At 48.1% G+C, this 22,109-nt stretch overlaps 1 protein-coding gene across 30 annotated transcripts in view; it reads right to left on the minus strand.

Annotated features, from left to right (window-relative positions):
• LOC139748583 (uncharacterized) overlaps window positions 1-22,109 on the minus strand; it is a 978,916-nt gene that overhangs the window by 881,584 nt on the left and 75,223 nt on the right. For 9 of the 30 annotated variants that reach the window (XM_071661684.1, XM_071661682.1, XM_071661681.1 and 6 more), the window contains exon 2: window positions 3,771-3,812. The exons of the other annotated variants lie outside the window; for them this stretch is intronic. In XM_071661684.1, coding sequence (XP_071517785.1) covers window positions 3,771-3,812 — 42 coding nt within the window. The remainder of the gene's footprint in view (window positions 1-3,770; window positions 3,813-22,109) is intronic. 30 annotated transcript variants of the gene reach the window in all.

Consider the following 22,109-nt stretch of genomic DNA (forward strand, 5'->3'; position numbering starts at 1 on the left):
TCAAAGGCCTAGTCCTCTGTTCTTAACGCTACCTCGCTAATGCGGGAAATGGCGAATAGTATAAAAGAAGAAAATAATAATAATAATAATAATAATAATAATAATAATAATAATAATAACAATAATGATAATAATAATAATAATAATAATAATAATAATAATAATAATAATAATAATAATAATAATAATAACATTTTGATGTGTTGCAATTCATTTTAAATCTGGCAGATTAGAAACTCAAAATCAGATGTGTAACTGCCTGTGGGACGTGGAGTCCATGGTCTCCTCGTCCATGACTACCACACACACATAGGAGCCTCGACCCTGCTGGCCCTCACCAAGCGAGCGTACACACTCCCTCGCCGCCATCCACAACTTTCTTGCAGCCATCTGGCAAACTGCTTTACAGGCACTTCCCATATAGATATATTTCCCTCGTGTGCTTGTATGACTGCGGGAGAAAACCTTTTCAGCGTTATGAAGCGGGAAATTTCGACACTGCCTCGACGCAAAACCTCATCATGAAAACCCCAATCACTTTATGGGTGAGTTTCTTACTGAGGAAGTACTGTGGCACTTTGTATGGGTGGTGGGTCTGAGGAAGTACTGTGGCACTTTGTGTGGGTGGTGGGTCTGAGGGAAGTACTGTGGCACTTAACGTGGGTCGTGGGTCTGAGGAAGTACTGTGGCACTTGTGTGTGGGTGGTGGGTGTGAGGAAGTACTGAGGCACTTGTGTGTGGGTGGTGGATGTGAGGAAGTACTGAGGCACTTGTGTGTGGGTGGTGGGTCTGAGGAAGTACTGTGGCACTTTGTGTGGGTGGTGGGTCTGAGGAAGTACTGTTGCACTTGTGTGTGGGTGGTGGGTCTGAGGAAGTACTGAGGCACTTGTGTGTGGGTGGTGGGTCTGAGGAAGTACTGAGGCACTTGTGTGTGGGTGGTGGGTCTGAGGAAGTACTGTGGCACTTGTGTGTGGGTGGTGGGTCTGAGGAAGTACTGTGGCACTTTGTGTGTGGGTGGTGGGTCTGAGGAAGTACTGTGGCACTTGTGTGTGGGTGGTGGGTCTGAGGAAGTACTGTGGCACTTGTGTGTGGGTGGTGGGTCTGAGGAAGTACTGAGGCACTTGTGTGTGGGTGGTGGGTGGTTCGTATGAACGAACGGGTACGATCCTTCAGGACGACGCACGGTGCGTTCTCAACAATCATTACCATCGAGCTGGGTTTTCTTTTTTTCAACGATAGCGACAATAGCAAGTGGGTTGAGCCATCTTCCCAGCCTCAGCGGGGGGTTCAACGAGGATACAGCTATTAGCTGTGTTAACGAGGACACGGCTATTAGCTGTGCAGGAGCTATTAAGTGCCGCTGTGACCTGATCCCTCCAATGGCGCCGTAAAGTGTGAGTTACGCCACCTCCTGGGACCCGTAACGGTGTCTCACACCAGAATGGTAGTTAACAGCCTCTCCACACCGCGACCCCGTATCATGGCCTCTACCGCTGACACTCGAACTAGCCTGGAGCACAACCACCAGCACGTCAATCGCTGTAACTGAACGACGCGAACCTCGAATTCATGTACTGTGTTTCTCCTTCGCACAGAAGGTCCGGGTAGCAATCCCCTTACCATGATCACCTTCTAAACATACGACACGTACAAGTGTCTTCCCCCAAGAACTGTCTTCCAGGGCGAACCAAGGCAGAGGCCTGGTGCCCGTCCAGCCGGCGGAGGGATTCAAAGGAGGTGACAACATGAACCAAACGACGTCCCGTGTTCGTGTGTGCATAATGACCCCACCAGGAGTCATCAGCGTATCAGTAAGGAGCGTCCATAACTCGCATCCGTTTGGTGAGGGGGAGCACTGATGCCCCGAGACACGATCCCAGTCCCTCCCGTGGTACCGGCCACGCTAAGACAGCGTCTCTCTATGTCGTTCAAACCCACCCCACTCACGGGTCGCTTGTGTCGGTCTATCGCCCCTGGGGACTATAAAGATACAGGGACCTCGGCCAAAACCCACTAGTCTTCAGTAATAACCAACTAGGGTGAGGGTCTTCTTCCCTCCCTTCTATAAACCCCCGTGTGCTCACTCCTCAGCCCGGCAAGGAGAAGCAAGAGGGACGCGTCACAACAGCAGTGGCCTGGGGAGGTCACCGCCCCCGCCGCCTCCAGCCCCGCCCACACGCCAACCCCACTCGGCCGCCGCCGCCGCCGCCGCCACCCCCCACAACCCGCACCTGCCACCACAGCCTTCCCACAACCAACCATTTTGCCCAACCCCCCCACAATCCCCTCCCCCGGGTCGCACCCATCTCTCCCAACTGATTCATCTCGTCACCTTCAACTTACCCTGATGTAGACAAGACTTCTAGACTCAGTTTGCGTCGAGTTTCCGGCTCACGTTTCATCCAGACGGCCTAAGTACTTGCCCAGGGGCGTTGCACAACTACTGATCTACTAAATTACTACCGCTCCCGGGTAGGAAGTCTTCAGAGTCGTGTAGTACTTACCTCAAGACGTAATTCGCGGGATGAGAAGCAATTTCACAAGCACATGACCCCTGTTCGCTAGATATCGCATCCTTACCTGTCCCTTGTTACTGTATTCACACCTCCTACACTGATCTGTATCACAAAGAAATTCTGCCACGTTATTGCTGATATATAATTCAGGACATAAAAAGACTGACTGGTATATGTTGCCTTTAATAAACAATATTTGAAGTACGCTATCCTTGGCCTATTAGCCCATGTGTGACGCATGATTGTTGTCTCAAATCAGATAACTCCCAAGTTCGTCTCACACACCATGACACCAATTTCTTACATACAATCATTTCTACCACAGCTTCATGACCCGGGACACACGGTCTGAGAGAAACCTCACCCCCCGTGTGAACCGAACCGGCGACCGGCTGAAACACACGGTGGGGTCCCGGTGTCCCCCGTGGTTCAAGGGTCACACTCACACCAGCCACACGATGACCAGTCTTCTGTACCCAAGCATGGCTCAAGCTCACGGCTCTTCCACTCCCCAAAGGTAAACCCCCACGACCACGAGGGTATCACGCTTGAGGAAAACCCTGGAGCACGACTCGGGCCAGGATACATTTGATTTGACTCCTTAAACATGAATGTAGAACCTGGCCCTTGAGGGGTCCGGCCAGAGCAGGACATTACACTCAAGGGTCGTAGGGCGGTAATGCTAAGGTAGGTTTGTTAAATCTACGTTGCCCATCTACTGAACACATGGTCTTTGTTGCCTGACACCCGACCTCCAAGTAAATCTGTGATGCATTACAGTGGAACATCGAGACATGGCCATCCTTGACGACAGAGATGAGAAAAAATAAATTGTTTTTCTGACAATGGATACAACCACGTACAGAGGTCAGGAGGGGTCATGCTGGTTCTGCTTCCCCTGGGCGTCTGCTGCTGCTAATGTTGTCTACAACCTGCTGGCGCAGATGGTGTCAGATGGCTCCCAGCTTCACTTCAACACTCCCTGATCAGGATGGTAGTGCTTCCCTGAGCGGCTGCTGGCGTCTACAGCCTACTAACAGCTCTACACAGGTGTCTCTCTGTACACGAGAGCGAGAGTATATAACCCAGCGTGAAGCTGTGAGTAACGGCGAGGGACGTACCACGCACCCCTCACATACTCCCCATTAAGCAGCAGGTGTGGGTGTGGCCCTCAGGCTGGTTGGTGCCGCCAGCGCCGCCGCCGCCGCCACGCTGATGTCAACAGCGTAAGTGGCAGTGACGTCATGTACCTACCTCTTTTTTCCATGGCCAGATCGACTTCGAGCCACGCCTTACCTGCAGAAGATAATAATATACGTTAGTGACATCAGGATGATAAATGTAAATAAATAAATAAATGAATAAATAAATAAACGACAAATTCAATGACGAAAAACCGAGTCAAATATCAAATGATTTCTGAGATGTGTAAGCTAGTCACACACATCTCCAGCCAACCCTCACAAGAGTTTGCCACTTATTCAAAATCTGTTGACATATGTGTTCGTGCCAACAGCGTGAGGACACATCAAGCAACGTTAACGCATCGCAAGTGGTGAGGGGACGAGGGCAGGCTGGCGGCTGGCTGGTCCGGGAGCGGCCTGGTGTGTCTATGGCAGCCATCATGAATCTTGGAAGAATCATTTATTCCCTACGCGTCCCGCGGGACCGCTCGTGAGAATCTTCCTCTCTCCCTCTGCTGACCCCGGCTATGGCTCGCCTCACCCTACGACTAGCCAGGGATAAGGCTCGCCTCACCCTACGACTGCCCAAGGCTGAGGTTTGCCTCACCCACGACTGGCCAGGGATAAGGCTCGCCTCACCCAACGACTGGCCAAGGCCTGAGGTTTGCCTCACCCGCAGTCATGGGTAAGGCTCGCCTTACCCATGACTGACCAAGGCTTGAGGTTTGCCTCACCCACAGACTGACCAAGGCTAAGGCTCACCTTCTCACACACAGACTTTCCTTTAGAACTCACATGGGAATTTTAAGATTCAAAATATTAACTACAGCTCGAAATGTTAACCCGAAGATTTTGAGAATATTCAGACCACTACATTCGAGGAAGGAGGGAGGGTAGGGAAGCTGGCGAACCTGATCAACACCACCCATACAACCCACCTCATCGCAATATCTAAACATAACCGTGAGAGCTAACGAGGTCGTTCAAGGCATCTGCCACACCACTACGGCGGTGGCGGTGGTGGAGGTGGTGGTGGTGGTGAGAGGCCAACATTAAAGATGTCGTCTCCAGCACCATTACCTCCGCCAGGCCTCCGCCAGCCAGCCACCCACCCGCCACACTAGCGCTGCTCCATCATCCCCGGCAAAAACACCTTACCGTAGTCAGATGACTTTATGACCAGAGGCGCCCTCCTCTCTGGTTGGTCGTGGCTACATCACTACAATCCTCCAACCCTTAGCTAAATAATCATAAAAAAAAAGATCTGCTTCAGGGGTTTCGCATCATGTCTGATGACTATTCACTGCTACTGGCTATAAAATACGAACTACATGATATATTACACTGCTACTGGCTACAAAATACGACCTATATGATATATTACAGCTTTAACTTTGCGCCTGTTTGTATACCGACCCATATAACCATCACTAGTCACCTCTGCTTTCCAATACGAGTCGCTTCATGTCAACTTCGACCTGAGAACAGGTCCTCTTTCTTGGCACCTTTCCTCCAACAGACAGTTAAGGACCCAGAAACCACTGAAATGAAACCAGGACTGTATATTGTGCTACAAGTTTCCTTCGTCCTGAAACTTCAGAAGCAGTGATGAAGACGACAGAGACGAACACTGTCATACCATACCGCCACAGGATAAAAAAGTGAAAAAAAAATATGTATATACTGTGAATAAAAGTCAAGAGCAATTTGAAAATAATGATCGCGTTCTACCAGAATGCAAGTCTCTTGCCCGTCAAACCTCCTGCTCGTCAGAGAAGCATGTCCCAAAATGCAGCAGCAGCGACGACAGTTTTCTTTCACTCCCAATGAGTTTCGAGGATTTTTTTTTGCTTCTCACTCATCTTCCTTCTCCTCATTTTCTTCCCAAGTCTCGTTTTCCCCTGGGCCACCCAAGTCTCTGGACGTCCCTTCCTCTCACACCTTCCTTCCCCACCTACTCCCCCTCCCCACAACACGTCACTGCCTCCTCCACTTGAGGCGTGAGTCAACCTCAGCTACATCTGGGTACGAAGTTTACAACACGATTTAGAATTGCTAAATCCTTCCCTCCTCCCTCCTCCCCTTACGTAATGGTCTGTGTTTTGATGTGCTCTTCTGTGCTTCACTGACGTCCTGATCTGAGAATAGTGTGACGTCCTGATCTGAGAACACACTGTGACGTCCTGATCTGAGAACACTGTGACGTCCTGATCTGAGAACACGTCCTGATCTGAGAACACAGTGTGACGTCCTGATCTGAGAACACACTGTGACGTCCTGATCTGAGAAAACACCGTGACGTCCTGAACTGAGAGCACAGTGTGACGTCCTGATCTGAGAACACACTGTGACGACCTGATCTGAGAACACACTGTGACGTCCTGATCTGAGAACACTGGGTTTCTAATGACGGTGTTGCGAACTGTTTATCTATTCATGAAACCCAGTATCATCATCGAGCCATCCTGTCTGTGGTCGGTACATGTACAGCGTCTGCGAGACCAGCAAAATCGCTACATTCCAGACTTCTCTGTGGTGCAAATCGCCTCTACTTCCGAGGCAGTTCCTGGCCACGACGTAGCTGCTTCCGATCCACTGCCACCTCGGGTACGGACGGTTCGAATCCTATCAAACGATTAACTCTGAAGATGAGCTTCCCAGTATGACACAGCCAAGATTCTACGTCTCTTAACTCAGTAAACTGCTAAGGCTTCGCATCCGGTGACGTAAAGTTTAGTGCAGTAAGTTAAATGGATTTATCTTGATTACAAAAATGTTTTTAACATTTTATATTTGCAGATCTTCATCATTCTGCCGCTAAAGAGGAAAGAAAAAGACTTACTGCGTCTGTGTATGTATGTGTGTGTGTGAGAGAGGGAGGGAGAACTCCAAGGATTATCAAGGCTATAGTTATAAGGCCATAGAGTGGGGCCACATACCACCATACCAGGACGAGACAGATACGACGGAGATAATGCAGTAAAACTGGCGAACGCGAGATGAAGAGGGGGAATCACATGGAAACACACGAAAGTCTCGAGAACAGAAAACAACAAGCCTTCCAAGTTCAAGGACTCCCTCCTCTCACAATGTGGTCCGCCTTGAGTCAAAAGCATCAACCTTGCTTTTTTGGGAGGGAGGGAGGGAGACATGTCATCACGAATGCATGTCCTGTAGTGGTGGTGGTGGTGAATCGTTCGAACCCTACTTACCTGAGCCTTGATAACCCACATCTACACGTACAGTGTAATGGTTTACGCCAGCGCTGATCAAACCCCACCCAGAACTATTCTCTCTCTCTCTCTCTCTCTCTCTCTCTCTCTCTCTCTCTCTCTCTCTCTCTCTCTCTCTCTCTCCACTCTGCAAATCAACTGTACCTAGAATTGCCACAGAACCGACACACGTCTACCCAAGCGACAGTCGTATCTTCACCGTCGCAAGATCGCTGATCGAAAGAATTCGATCCATCAACGCTTACAGCAATGGACCAGTTGAAAACAAAAATGTGGAGCAGCCACCATGAGCTATAGGAAGGAGGGAAGAGAATGGCATTTCAGAAATCAGAGACACACACACACAGTTATTCCTTCCCTTCTCCGTTTGTTCAGGATACTGCCAAGAACAACTGTGTTCTCCGCGTTTACGTGTTTCTGTCTGTCCGGCACTAAATTACCCCCGACACTCACGCCCTGAGCATCTGGGCGTAAATCCCAGTACTGGCACTGGTCCTACCTACCTATCTGACGAAGGGGGAAGAAAGAGAGAGAGATGCCAGTAAACCGAGAACCAACACACGGGCTTAAATAGATCAGGGGCGAAAAAGAAGGTAAACAGAGAATATAGAAAAAAAAGGAAAAGAAGGAGAACCAAACAGAGGGTATATAAGAAAAAGAGGAGCAACAGTTACAAGGGAGAAGAGGAAAGAGATCGGTGCAGTAGACGAAAGCAAATCTGTATCGGGTAAGCAAACACCCCATTACCGGACCCTGAACCCCTACCGCTACGACCACAATGAGGCGTTCAATATAGGTCACAACAGTCACAATGGTTTACCTAGGGAGGTCATGGGTCGTATAGTCAGAGAGATGGATCTTCTCTTGAGAACTTGTCCTCCATGCCTCAGCCCTCTTAACTTGCCGAACCAGTTTAGCAGACGCGCACTGGCGCGCCGACGTTAGGAACACACGCATCCCTCCCACCACACACACACACACACACACGCACACAACAACAACAGTACTTGTGACCCGGATATATACAGAGACGCGGAGAGCGGAGGACGAATACATTCTGTTGAACTGGATGGCTACTGTCTGCTATGAGGTTTATCAAGCCAGATATCATTTATAACCTACTCATTAAAACATATACGATGACAAAAACTGACTTGAGGGTTGGAGGGGGTCGATATAGCCAGTCATATACAACTCGACGCTGCGCTCTCATACGACGCACATGATCAGTAATGGTGACTGATCTTCGACACTTGCCGCTAGAGCGGCTAATTTATCTTACACTCCTAACCATCGTGTGGGTGATGGGAGAAAATGAGGATACAGAGTACACATGAGGTCCAAAGACTTGTGTGTGTGTGTGTGTGTGTGTGTGTGTGTGTGTGTGTGTGTGTTTTACACCCAGTGCAGAGCTGTGCACGAGTGCCGTAATGTTGATGGGATGTTCTGTATATACTTTCGCAGTCCCCCCACTTCTTATTTTAGATCAGATACTTCCACTATTCCTCACTGTTTAACGATGCGATGAACTTGCACAATCCCACAGCTCGTACCAGAGCACGGCCGAAAAACGAGGCATTTCAAATGGCTCTGCAAGCAGGCCATGTTACTGGTAATCCTGCCGTTCACGCCAATTACCAAGCTGTGATGGGTATACGCCGAGAGTGAGGGGAGCTGGTGGGTTAGGAAGACAAGCGGCGGTACATTTAGGAGAGGAAAGGTCAATACAGAGTACTGGGGAAGGTGTGGCGAGCTACACAGTGTGGTAGAGACGGATAAGAATGGAGATGGAGGTTCGTTCAAAGGGATCCAGAGGGAATTTTCGTTACGCGGATGAGAGGAGAGGTCCTTGTTCAACACCATCCACAGAAAATGTCCGATTTCACCTACGAGCATGCTGGTCACACACAGGTGGTATGTGCAGTCACCTTGTGCTGCACATCTGAATTACGGTACAATATTCAGCGAGGGCCTCTGGTTAACCCCTGTTAATAATGAGGTTACGGGATTCATACATTTCAAACGTCTGACTTGTAGGCCTCTTCTCAGGGATTATCCTGCAAAAGATTGGAGTAACTCACCTCATTTACGTGGCTCTAAAAGTTTTATATGTAAATCCTATATCCACTAAAAAATATACAACCGTTCAACTTTGCATGATTCGAAGGTTTTGAAGACAGCATGCAAAATACGCAGCTGCCAGAAATGACGGTACTTCAACCCAGAAGTAAGATAATTGTCAGCAAAAGCACGTATGTACTCCTAGGACACAACCATCAGCACCATACAATGGACAGGTCTGCACCGAGTGTGAGGGACAACACCCAATGACCCGGCTACATCATGAAAGGCATCACCTTGACTATCACATCCACTCCCCATCCATGTGTCTCGTATCTGCCACCATCTGCCCTCGTCCCTAACCTCTACCCTCTACGGTCGCAATTACCTCTATCTACCTCTACCATCACCAACACGCTCCTCTACCACAACCACTCCCTACTACTACCGCTCGACCGAGCCATACCACCACCACCACCACAACCATCATCCTACCACCATTCAACCACGTCATCCCACCACCACCAGTAGCAGCAGCAACTGAGGTCCACCATGATGATAACCGGCCAGGGTTGGGTACAGTGGTGTGGTGGGGGTGAGTGTATACAGATGCCCTCCGCCCGGCTGCTTACCCGGGACCACAGCTCCCAGACTCCCGCGGGGAGGCTGCCTCAGGAGGAGAGGCTCTGGTAGCAGGGTAGGGAGGGGGCGAGGTCTGGTGAGGAGCCGAGGCTGGCGGGTCTCATGAGGCCTGGTGAACGGCCTGAAGACGCGAGGCAGTCAATGGGATCTTGGAGAAAGGAGTACAAGAATGGGATGTGTGGGATGAGAGTCCCGAGAGGGAAGCGTGGAGCGGGCGAGGGTATTCACTGGGTCACGGGGATGGGAGGGTCTGGGGTGAGGGCTACGGGTAGACAAGCCCACCACTCCATCCTCCTCCTCCTCCTCCCAACACAACCTCCCTCCCGCCGCGCCCTCCGCCTGGCTTACCCACCCCTCGAGGGTCGGCCTCTTCACTTCGCTGAGATCTTGTAGTTATCAACAGAGCCAAACACAACATCAGACAGTCCTTGAACGAATGAGCCTCCAGCTTACATTAAAGTTTACGACAAAAACAAACTTGAATTGCATACACACACAAAAAAAATCACTTTAGCCAGCAACAATACCTGTTATTACTTAACCATCTATCAGTTATAAATCATTTATCTAACGTAAAGTCGAATCACCTGTTGTATTTCTATCAACTAACAATCTTTACTGCTTTAATCATACGTAAGCAGAGCGTTATTATGACAGTGGGTGAAAGGCACATAGCAGGAGGCGGGTGGAGCCAGGCAATGGACGTACAAAATACCACAGTTGTGGAGGACACTGGTTTTTCAGCAGGTGACCTGACAGACGCGTCTCCTGACATTCTGCTGTCACCAGGGAAAGTGGGACGCCTTCGCCTCCCACCCACCCAACCCACCTTTCTTCACCTCCTCCCTCACCGCTCGTGCCATCACACACAACACATTTTCCAGGGCATCTTACCATTACGCTCCGTCATGTACAGGTCATACCTCTCTCAACCGATGTACACCGATATACCGATTTTACACTGGATGTTTACATCGATAAAATTCATCACTTGAGTTTTTCAGATCCTTCATGACGCTATGTACCAAAAAAAAAAAAAAGGATATAGTGTCAATAAACTGGAACAGCACAGGATCAAGGACAAGATGACAGACAACCTCCATCTCTCTGATCACTGTCATCCCGTCATTTGCTGTCATCATCTGTACTGTCAACACCAACGCTGGCTGATAACGCATATGCCTACGGGGGCATCACGTCCGTCCGCATCCACATACACATGTCAGCAGCCAGCCAGTCACGGTGGCAATAAGGTAGACAACAACATCTGGTAGAATGACGGAGCTGGCGATCACTCACACGTCCGGAAGGTATAGTACTCACACCCCGCCCTTCGTACCTATGTGTGATCTTGTTCTACGTATACAACACACTGAGTGTATAACTCTTTCCCCGTATTATAAAAACAGGTTATAACCAGATCCCATCGGCACACATAAAACATATAAATCAAGAGGAAATTCAGTAATATATATAAATACATCAAATGAATGTTTCATTTCTTGTAAATACCCGAAAAAAGGTGGAAGCAGGGGTGAGTGCCGCCCCCAGGCCCTCCAGGACCAGACACCAGACTCCAGCAGTGTACACAAGGCCCAGACTGAAAATCGAGTACACAAATGCTGACGGACCGGTGGAACACGCTGGGGAACTTGACCCCAAGGAACGGACCGGTGGAACACGCTGGGGAACTTGACCCCAAGGAACGGACCGGTGGAACACGCTGGGGAACTTGACCCCAAGGAACGGACCGGTGGAACACGCTGAAGAACTTGAACCCAAGGAACGGACCGGTGGAACACGCTGGGGAACTTGACCCCAAGGAACGGACCGGTGGAACACGCTGGGGAACTTGACCCCAAGGAACGGACCGGTGGAACACGCTGGGGAACTTGATTCCATGGAACGGACCCGTTGGAATATGCCAAAATTTACGGACACAGCCGAGGCAGGGTAAACATCAGCAAGGAGGGAGGGAGCTAACGGAAGCAGGGAGGGAACACGAATTTCTAATGGGTGGCCCTTGAACTCCAACGAGGTTATGGCACACAAGACGTCCTCCAGTCAGTCATTACACCCTGCGGAAAACAGTGACTGGCAATGTCTGCCTCACTGCTCGGATGACATGGAAACCTCCAGGAAGGTCGCATGAACCAGCACAATCCCATGAGAACACAGACCACCTGGATCACGGTGCAGGAGGAGGCGTCAATGTCAGTGGTGGTGGTGGTAGTGGATTCTCCTAAGCACGATACTTCTACCACACCCGAGCATGAGAGTGGACCACTCACGTTCCTGCAGTGTGCACCGAGCCATCTGCACTGGCGTACATGAGCGAGCACAATCTAAGGTCGGGAGCACCAACATACCATCAAGGCTGGATCGTCCTTAGCTAAACAATAATATTATAATCTCAATACTTCTTGGCCTTCTTTCCCACCTGTGCGTGGTAGCGCCAGGAACACAATGACCGAGCCATCCATAAAAAAAAAGAAAGCAACAAAAAAAAAAAAAAGGAAGGGAGGGGTCCCCACCCCCCTTTCCTTACTCCAATTCCCGTCCCTCTAAATGCGACTTACAAGACACGAATGATATACGTGGGTAGTATTCATGCTCCCACACCTTCCAGGGATATGTAATAATAATAATAATAATAATAATAATAATAATAAGAAGAAGAAGAAGAAGAAGAAGAAGAAGCTGGTGACTGAGTTTGGTAAAGTGTGTGGAAGAAGAAAGTTAATAGTAAATGTGAATAAGAGCAAGGTTATTAGGTACAGTAGGGTTGAGGGTCAAGTCAATTGGGAGGTGAGTTTGAATGGAGAAAAACTGGAGGAAGTGAAGTGTTTTAGATATCTGGGAGTGGATCTGGCAGCGGATGGAACCATGGAAGCGGAAGTGGATCATAGGGTGGGGGAGGGGGCGAAAATTCTGGGGGCCTTGAAGAATGTGTGGAAGTCGAGAACATTATCTCGGAAAGCAAAAATGGGTATGTTTGAAGGAATAGTGGTTCCAACAATGTTGTATGGTTGCGAGGCGTGGGCTATGGATAGAGTTGTGCGCAGGAGGATGGATGTGCTGGAAATGAGATGTTTGAGGACAGTGTGTGGTGTGAGGTGGTTTGATCGAGTGAGTAACGTAAGGGTAAGAGAGATGTGTGGAAATAAAAAGAGCGTGGTTGAGAGAGCAGAAGAGGGTGTTTTGAAGTGGTTTGGGCACATGGAGAGAATGAGTGAGGAAAGATTGACCAAGAGGATATATGTGTCGGAGGTGGAGGGAACGAGGAGAAGAGGGAGACCAAATTGGAGGTGGAAAGATGGAGTGAAAAAGATTTTGTGGGATCGGGGCCTGAACATGCAGGAGGGTGAAAGGAGGGCAAGGAATAGAGTGAATTGGAGCGATGTGGTATACCGGGGTTGACGTGCTGTCAGTGGATTGAATCAAGGCATGTGAAGCGTCTGGGGTAAACCATGGAAAGCTGTGTAGGTATGTATATTTGCGTGTGTGGACGTATGTATATACATGTGTATGGGGGGGGGGTTGGGCCATTTCTTTCGTCTGTTTCCTTGCGCTACCTCGCAAACGCGGGAGACAGCGACAAAGTATAATAAAAAATAATATAATAAAATAATAATAATAATAATAATAATAATAATAATAATAATAATAATTAAAATAAAAAATATTATTAATAATAACAACAACAACAACAACAATAATAATAATAATAATAATAATAATAATAATAATAATAATAATAATAATAATAACAATTCCATATCAGAACCCCATCTGCACATGACAAGTGGCCAATGACACGACACTTTCTTAATCCCACGAGCCGTGAGGAGATCGAAGTAGGTCCTGGCCGCCCACACCCCCAGCACCAGCTTATCGCCCTCAGAAGCATGACTGGACATGCGTGGCTCCTCCTGCCCTTCCCTGTACAGCACATATATCAAGCCTAGCTAGCACTAGGGCTCCCTGTTGTATCGTTGCTTCACAACCATTTCTTTTCTTATATATATAAATTTCCTGTCCTTTGTGCGGCGGTAGTCTAGGGGGAAATAATCCTGCAGCGCTCAATATGACATATACAGTAAAATTAGGGCATACTACGAATAGGAAGTGAAGCGAATCAACGGCAAATGTCTCAGGATGCGAACTTTGCCGGAATGGACAACAAAATTAGCTGTTTGCATGCGTCCTTCCGCCCCCGCCACCGAAAGGCTGCTTGTACCTGAGGCACGCGTCCGGCAGCCGCTTCCCACAGTTTTTGTGAGGCTACTGGACACTCGAGGATTGACAAGTTATAATATCTCATTTCCTCGAGCAGCTAAGCCGTGGATATCATTTCTTCCTCTCGTCTCTCCCTCCTCCTCCTCCTCCTCCTCCTCCTTCTCTACCCCTTCTGCCTTATTTAACTATCATGTTTACACACAATTTCGGAACCTTGATCAATCTGTACTTTCTTTTACCCTTCTTTAAACCTTTGACCCAAGATGGCCTTTGACTGGGGCATGTTGTACCTACGTAATTCAATCAACGAAACGAAAATAAAAAAAAAATGGAAACGCACCAAAAGAATTGTAGATTCCGAGACGTCTACAATGGAGTAGAGTATGTGACTCCAGTATGTGATGGGATGAGATCTGCTACAGGATTACTGAATGGCTCACCAGGTGACAGCAGGTCAAAGGAGAGAGTAGATAAACGGAAGAAGATATTGAAGACACAACGGAGAGGTGGATATCTATAGATAAAAGATGACAACAAGACGAGATCACATTAAAAAAGTGGGGCAAGGGAAAAGCACTGGAAGTGCGAAAGACTCTTTTACGAAGCAATAATTACAGATTCGCCCTATTACATGGCGGGCGAATTATATCCGGTGAAATAATGTATGTTCTTAACGTCAACCAGGGTACAGTACAGGCTACACGAGGAGCTGAATGCCAAGTCTCAAAGCTTATCTATCGTAGAGGAAGGACTCACAATACCTGACCCAGATGGAAATCGGAACCTGGCTGGCGCCAACATTAAGAAATCTGGACATAAGCAGGATTACGGGGGGTGGGGGGGTGGGGGGGAGGAGACAACCACCACCACCACCACCACCACACAAAGTCTCAAAAACCGGACGGTATCTCGCAATCTGTACTCAGACGGGATGCTAAAACCCGCAGGCAGAGCACTCGGGGTCAGTCACTGTGACCCGTCTTGGGTAGGGTTCAGTACCAGACTCTCTATTCTTCTCTCGAGGGGAGACGGGAGAGAGAGAGGTATACTGACTACTGGAAGACACGACGCCCAATTAACGTCTTACAATGGAGTGTGAGCAGCGACACACCGCCAGGTACTTTCGGAGTTGGTCGTGATGGCAGATGGGATCTGAAACAATCGTAATGCCTGGAAGCTTTATATATCTCCTGAGGCGAAAATAAAGTCAATCCTTGACTAGAATCTAAGAACGTTTAAAGTCTTCTTTTAAACGTATCTATGGCGCTGCTTTTAACCACTCTTACTACGAGATCATCACACATGTTAACAGTCCTGAAGATAATGTTGTGTCTCAATCGAAGTGGCTGTGACATTTGCTCACGAGTTTGTATCCTATGCTTCATGTAAATGTCAGACTGATCTAGCCTTAAACAGCAACTCAGATCAAGACAATCGAAGCCTTTGATCATTCTGAATCACTATATCAAATCATTTTCACATTCTCGTATCCAGGCTAAGTGTGCGCGCGTCTAAGAGACAGACATGGCAAGACACACAAGAAAAGACTTGTACAACACCACAACTGCTGACACCAACTGGGCAAAGGATATAAAACATGACAACACAGAGTACGCGACACGTTCTGAAACCAGATGAACTCTACTGGCGACAATTACAAACATTACGGACCAACCACTGGAAAAATACAAAGGTTTATTGGACAACCAATTGAATGAAGAGCAGGACCAGCCACTGGAAAAATACAATAGCTTATTGGACAATCAGTCGAATGAAGATCGGAACGGTTGAGAACGAACTGGCCGGACTGTGACTATCCCAGGAGAACAATGACAATGTACCTATGAAAGGAACGTTGAAGTTACCACTAAGCAGAGTTTATCCATAAGAACTCTACGATAAGGAGAGTCGTCAAACGCACACTGTGTATACATGTCCAAAGCGTTTTTGACGCACGACTTTACGAACGTATCAATGACGGTCGGATGCTCGACCCCGGCTAGAGTCGGTAGGAAGAATCTGGTCTCCTCTTCACATGAGGAAACACACAAGGGATAGGGAAACTCCTACGTAATGGAAGACTTAGGAAGAACGAGGCACGATTATATATATAAGGGGAGGAAGCCCTACGACAACCAACTAAGGAGGAGGAGGAGGAGGAAGATATTTTGGCAGGGCAGTTCTTTTAGGTTAATAGAAATGACGAGGCCCGGAGCACACAGGAAGAGGACAAGCGATGCGTCGGTAATATGGTTCGCTAACGTCCCCTCAGCAACACAGCTGTGGACAGGTAAACACTGACACCACGGGGTGATTCTGTATTCCGTACAACAGAGATGAAGAGTTCAAAGAGTCGACTCCTAGGAGCGTTAAGTTTCCCTTCCCACGTCTACAATTAGAAATGACAGACGAAGGACAGACAGACAGACACACACACACACACACACACACACACACACACACACACACACACACACACACACACACACACAAACTTCAAGCGTCAGGCTGAGCAACACTCAGAAAAACATACAGCAATATGTATTCTGGCTGGCAGACCCCCGGACCCTTGGCTGCCCATGTTAATAACACCATACATTCCAGTCATCCCTGTCGCTGCTGGCCAATATCCCCTACCGCTAGCCACTCACACTTATATAATCCCCTCCCCCTGACATGGCTCCAGCCCATAAATCCTGCCATAATCTCACAATGGCCATAGATATATTCCAACTTAATCCCGTACCCTTGTAGCCGATCACGCCTCCCAGCTAACATGTGTCCCAACGATTCGTTGCCTCCCTCCTCCTCCTCCTCCTCCCTCCTCCTCCACATTACACTGATCCCCTCACCATTTACACGATCCCTTCCCCATCACACAACAGTCCTCCCTTTCAAGTCCCTTTAAAAAAAAATCAATAAATAATCCCCTCTCCCTCCTCCTCCTCCACTCTTTACCATCTGAAGCAACACACACACACACACACACACCAACAGTTTATCACAAACGAAATATCCTTCTTTCATCTCGTAAGTTATCTCCCTATCTTTATCTTTATCTGTAACGAAGTCCTCATCTTTTTTCTTCTTTTTTTTCTTATTCCTGCTGGCAATTGAGTTGGAGGGAGAGGTGGGTTCCGGGGAGGTGCCCTCTTGTTTACCATTCTGTTTCCAGATAACATAGTGAAGGAAGCACTGGTTACCTGTCATCTGTCTCTCCCATGTCCTCCTCAACCATTCCACCCGTGTCTTCCCAACTCCACGTAAACTTTCCCAGTTTCATTTCACACCTGCCCATATTCCTACAGAGATATTGACACACCCCAGTCTTCGCTAAGACTACTGCTCCCCACACACCGATCTCCCACCAACTCGGCCAGTCTCCCTCACTAAGGCCGAGTTTCCATGCCTATCTACTACCACTCAACTCCCACCTGCACCCTACCATCATACAAACAAGTCCCACTCACCCTCCTCGGAGCCTCTCTCACACCACCCCTGCCGCCTCCCCAGACAGCCAGCCAACTCCAGACACGACACCCATTTCATCCCCTCAAATGTATGAAATAAAAGAGAAATATTTTTTTTGAAGTCCGTCCAACTTTCATAAGTAATTCATTAATACAACTACCAAACAGAAACCTGTGAAGTATACAGACGTATGGAGGTTCAACCTCAGCATAATCAGCTGTGTTATCATTCCATCCAGCCGTCTCTAGCGTGAGACAAGACGTCGTCCACACACACACACACACACACACATACACACATACATACACACACATACACACACACACACACACATACACACATACATACACACACATACACAGACTCACACACACTCGCCCGATCCAATACGACTACCGAAAAATAAACCCATCACCATCACCACCACCATCACATTCGCTGATACCACCACAACACAATCACAATATCACAGGACAAAGAGAACGCAGAACATGGCACCACGGCAAGACGACCACACCCACAAACAACCAACAACAAAAACAATACACAAAGCCAACAACAACAAAAATAATCGCAAAGACAATCATGCCAAAGTATCACTTCATCTGCCTACATATAAAAATCACATCAACAAACAACCACAGCGCAGACATCACCACATTATCAAACATGCCGTCACACAACACGACCACAACATACAAACAGGATCATGCCATCACACGACACGACCACAACATACAAACAACATGACCAAACCAGTATACAACTACACAACCACATCGTCTAAGGAGTATAACTACGGACCAAACCAACAAACAACTCCACAACCACTCCATGAGAGAGCTACTAACCACACCATCAAACGAAAACTAACCACACCGTCAAACAACAGAACCACACGACCACCCTGTCCATCCAACAAGAGCCAACTTGTACAGCAGAAGCGAACAACAGTGAACAAGTACACCGTGAGCAGTACACAAACGCCCACCTGGTCGCTTCACCTCGACCATACACTGCCGCCCATCTGGTAGTTTCACCTCGACCATACACTGTCGCCCACCTGGTCACTTCGCCTCGGACCATACAGTGCCACCTATCTGGTAGCTTCACCTCGACCAGACACTGCCGCCCACCTGGTCGCTTCACCTTGACCATACACAACCGTCCATCTGGTAGCTTCACCTCGACCATACACTACCGTCCATCTGGTAGCTTCACCTCGACCATACACTACCGCCCATCTGGTAGCTTCACGTCGACCAGCTGTGCGTGACCACCACTGCCTGGCGAACCCACTTTCTTCCATTTAAACCATCTGATCCTTTCAACCGAAGCGTCGCTCTGGTGATCCCGTCTTCCAAGACTGGACGCACAATCTCGCTTACAACTTCGCTTCTCTGGAAGTCTTCTGAAGACGATCTCGTGCATCAGTCGAATTCCTTAAATGCCCATCGACCTTTACACTACCATACGTTCACTAAGGACATCAATGGTCACGAATGTCGGGGCGGACAAACGTGCAGGCAAGGATAGAAAAAAAAAGAAAAGAAAAGAAGTTCCAGTGCATAGTAACAGTAAGAACTCAATCTATATTATGTATTTACACTCGACACCTTACCGTTGGCACACAAGACAGACAGTGTGTCCCAAACAGGTGTATGAGCACCTGACCTCACCAGTAGTGCCCAGTGAGGCGAGACATTGACAGATATGAGAAGCGGGAGCCTTGCTCTCGGGACCAGCCAGTATATACGGTCAGTGCCACCACCGAAGCCAAGGGATCAAAGAAAAATCCTTGGGATACCTAACTCGGCTCATAATCCCAGGCATACGGAGGACATGACAGTATACGAGAGAGAGAGAGAGAGAGAGAGAGAGAGAGAGAGAGAGAGAGAGAGAGAGAGAGAGAGAGAGAGAGAGAGACAGAGATAACTGGTTACCTGACGGTGTGTTATATGACGAAGTCATCACCCACAGCACAGGGACATTAATTCCTCATCTGTATACTGATGGAGGACAGGATAGCACGAGGAGTGAGTGTCTACCTTGACAGAAATCCTGCAGGAGGCGTCGGGGGAGAGAGAGAGAGAGAGAGAGAGAGAGAGAGAGAGAGAGAGAGAGAGAGAGAGAGAGAGAGAGAGAGAAACCCTCTGGGTCACGGGAAATGAAACCGTCCGAGGTGGTGGTGGTGACCCCAGATGTCTGGCAAGGAGGACCAGAGGGCACGCACCCCGGCACGAAGACCCGGCTGGGCCACGGGAAAGAAAGGTGTTCCTTGCTCCTCGTCAGGCGATGATGATGATGATTCAGAAAGAGTCATGGTGCTGGACTCAAATGATGTGCATACGCACAGAGAAAGAGAGAGAGAGAGAGAGAGAGAGAGAGAGAGAGAGAGAGAGAGAGAGAGAGAGAGAGAGAGAGAGAGAGAGAGAGAGAGATCTAAAGATGGTGGGCCACGGACTTTCATCTTCAACTGTATATCGGTTCACGAGAGACGTGTTCGGTATTGAAGTATGCAAAACCCCTAGTACAACTAGGCCATAAGGAACTTCCTTTAAAGTCGATACTTTAAAACACAGATATTCACATGAACCCAACAATATCCCCCTTTTTTTTGTCAAGGTTTGTAAATAGTAAATCTATTATAATTCATCGGAGTCGCGGCACGTGGGCAGCTTACGTAAATACAGTGTTATACAATGAGGTATACAATCGTATGTACTCACAGAGAATAAATATAAACCCAAGTTAACCCCTATGTACGTGCTACTATCTACATCAAGGACCACATCGAGGCCTGAGGAGGAATCAAAGGAAGGAAAAAGAATATGGGATAAAAAAATGATGTGAAGGTTTATGAGGTGAAGGATATCTTTGTAAATTCATGATGACGCGGGTCGCAACGGTTAGAAAACAGGTGAGGTGGTAAGCAGTTCCAAAGCTTTGCCGTGTAGGGAACATGCCATGGCATCACAATGGCTCATTCCCTCGCGTTAGCCACTGGCCAAGCGGTAATCATATGACCTTATGGCAGAGGGGGAATGCTAGCAGCCAACTCTCAGACGAAGACACTTGATTAATGACAACTACAGAACAGACAAAAAGAGCATCAATCCGACGGAAGTAAAAAGGCTCGAATCGCGTCTCACCTGAAAAGGAGAGGGGTTTTCCATGCTACACAGCGCTTCTTGAATGAGTGATTTTCCAACACGGCATCTGTGAATTTATAGCGCAGAGACCAACACAAGAAGCATATGGCTTCGGTACAGCTCGAGCAACGGAAAAACGTACACTACCACCTGAGAAAATAATGTAAATCATCGAAATTCCCCTCGACTTAAAATAGTGAAACGTGTACATGTGTTTTACACTTTAGAGAACCGGTTAAAAGTAAATCTAAATGCATGTAGATAACCGTGGCGTACATTAGTCCACACTGCGTTTGTGAGCATGGATGAGAGAGAGACACACACACACACACACACACACACACACACACACACACACCAGACACCTTCTGATCTCCTGCCAGCGGCGCCACCACACGCCGCCCGGACCGTCGGTCGGTCCCAACCTATTGTATTACTGGTGTTGGCAGCCTCGACGTCGGCTCTTGCAGCCAAACACCTTCGTCCTGACCCCCCAGGGGAGGAACTCTCGGTCCTCACTGCCTACCCACGCACCGGACACTGGACGTGTGACTGGGACTCAAGGCCTAGTGTCAGCACGATAACTTGACGCCAAGGATGGTCAGTCTTCGTACATGAGGTAACTACTAAAATATGCCAATCAGTTATATAATGTCCCCATGTATGTGTGTTCTCTTAAGCAGAGGGGCGGTAAAAACCTGCGTGGGTATCAGACTCTTAATCATGAAAGCACGACTCTTGAGCACAAGGATACGACCCTTCAGCACGAGTACGACCCTTGAACACGAGTACGACCCTTGAGCACGAACGTGCGACCCTTCAGGAAGAGTGTTTGATCTCTGAGTACGACCCTTGAGCATGGAAAGTAAGACCATGGGTATGATAAGCCCGGCAAAGGTCACATCAAAGGTCACGCCACCAAACCAAAGGGCGCTCTGTACTTAAGGGTCACGCTGTCGTCCTCAAGGGTCACGCTTCGTCCTTAAGGGTCACGCTGTCATCCTTAAGAGTCACGCTGTCGTCCTTAAGAGTCACACTGTCGTCCTCAAGGGTCGTATTCTCATACTCAAGAGGGTAATGGTTGAACACGACAGCGACCTATTTCACGCCGGACTCCACCTGCTGGTGCGTACACCGAGGAAGAAAAGCCTCCCTTGACGAGGCTGTGCCCTCATCGACACAGGACAAAAGAAAATACAACAACAACAGCAACAACAACAACAATAATAATAATAACAATAATAATAATAATAATAATAATAATAATAATAATAATAATAATGGAGAGGTACGACGATGCAAGAATTATTCTCTTGCCGTAGCCTTTGTACATTTTTTCTTAGGTTTGCTGAAATAGCACGGGCAAACGAAGCCCTAATCATGGCCAACATATATATATATATATATATATATATATATATATATATATATATATATATATATATATATATATATCCTAGCCTGAGTTGAGTACCCATCTCATCGACCAACCCGCAAAGGCGAATGAACTGAATGAACACCTGCGTTGGCTGTGGGCCGACTGACGCCACCAGGACTCGACCCTGGACGGCCAGTTCCTAACTGCTACACCACAGAGGAGCATCACCCATC

This window comes from Panulirus ornatus, chromosome 5 (genome assembly GCF_036320965.1).
Source record: "Panulirus ornatus isolate Po-2019 chromosome 5, ASM3632096v1, whole genome shotgun sequence".
Taxonomy (NCBI): Eukaryota; Metazoa; Arthropoda; class Malacostraca; order Decapoda; family Palinuridae; genus Panulirus; species Panulirus ornatus.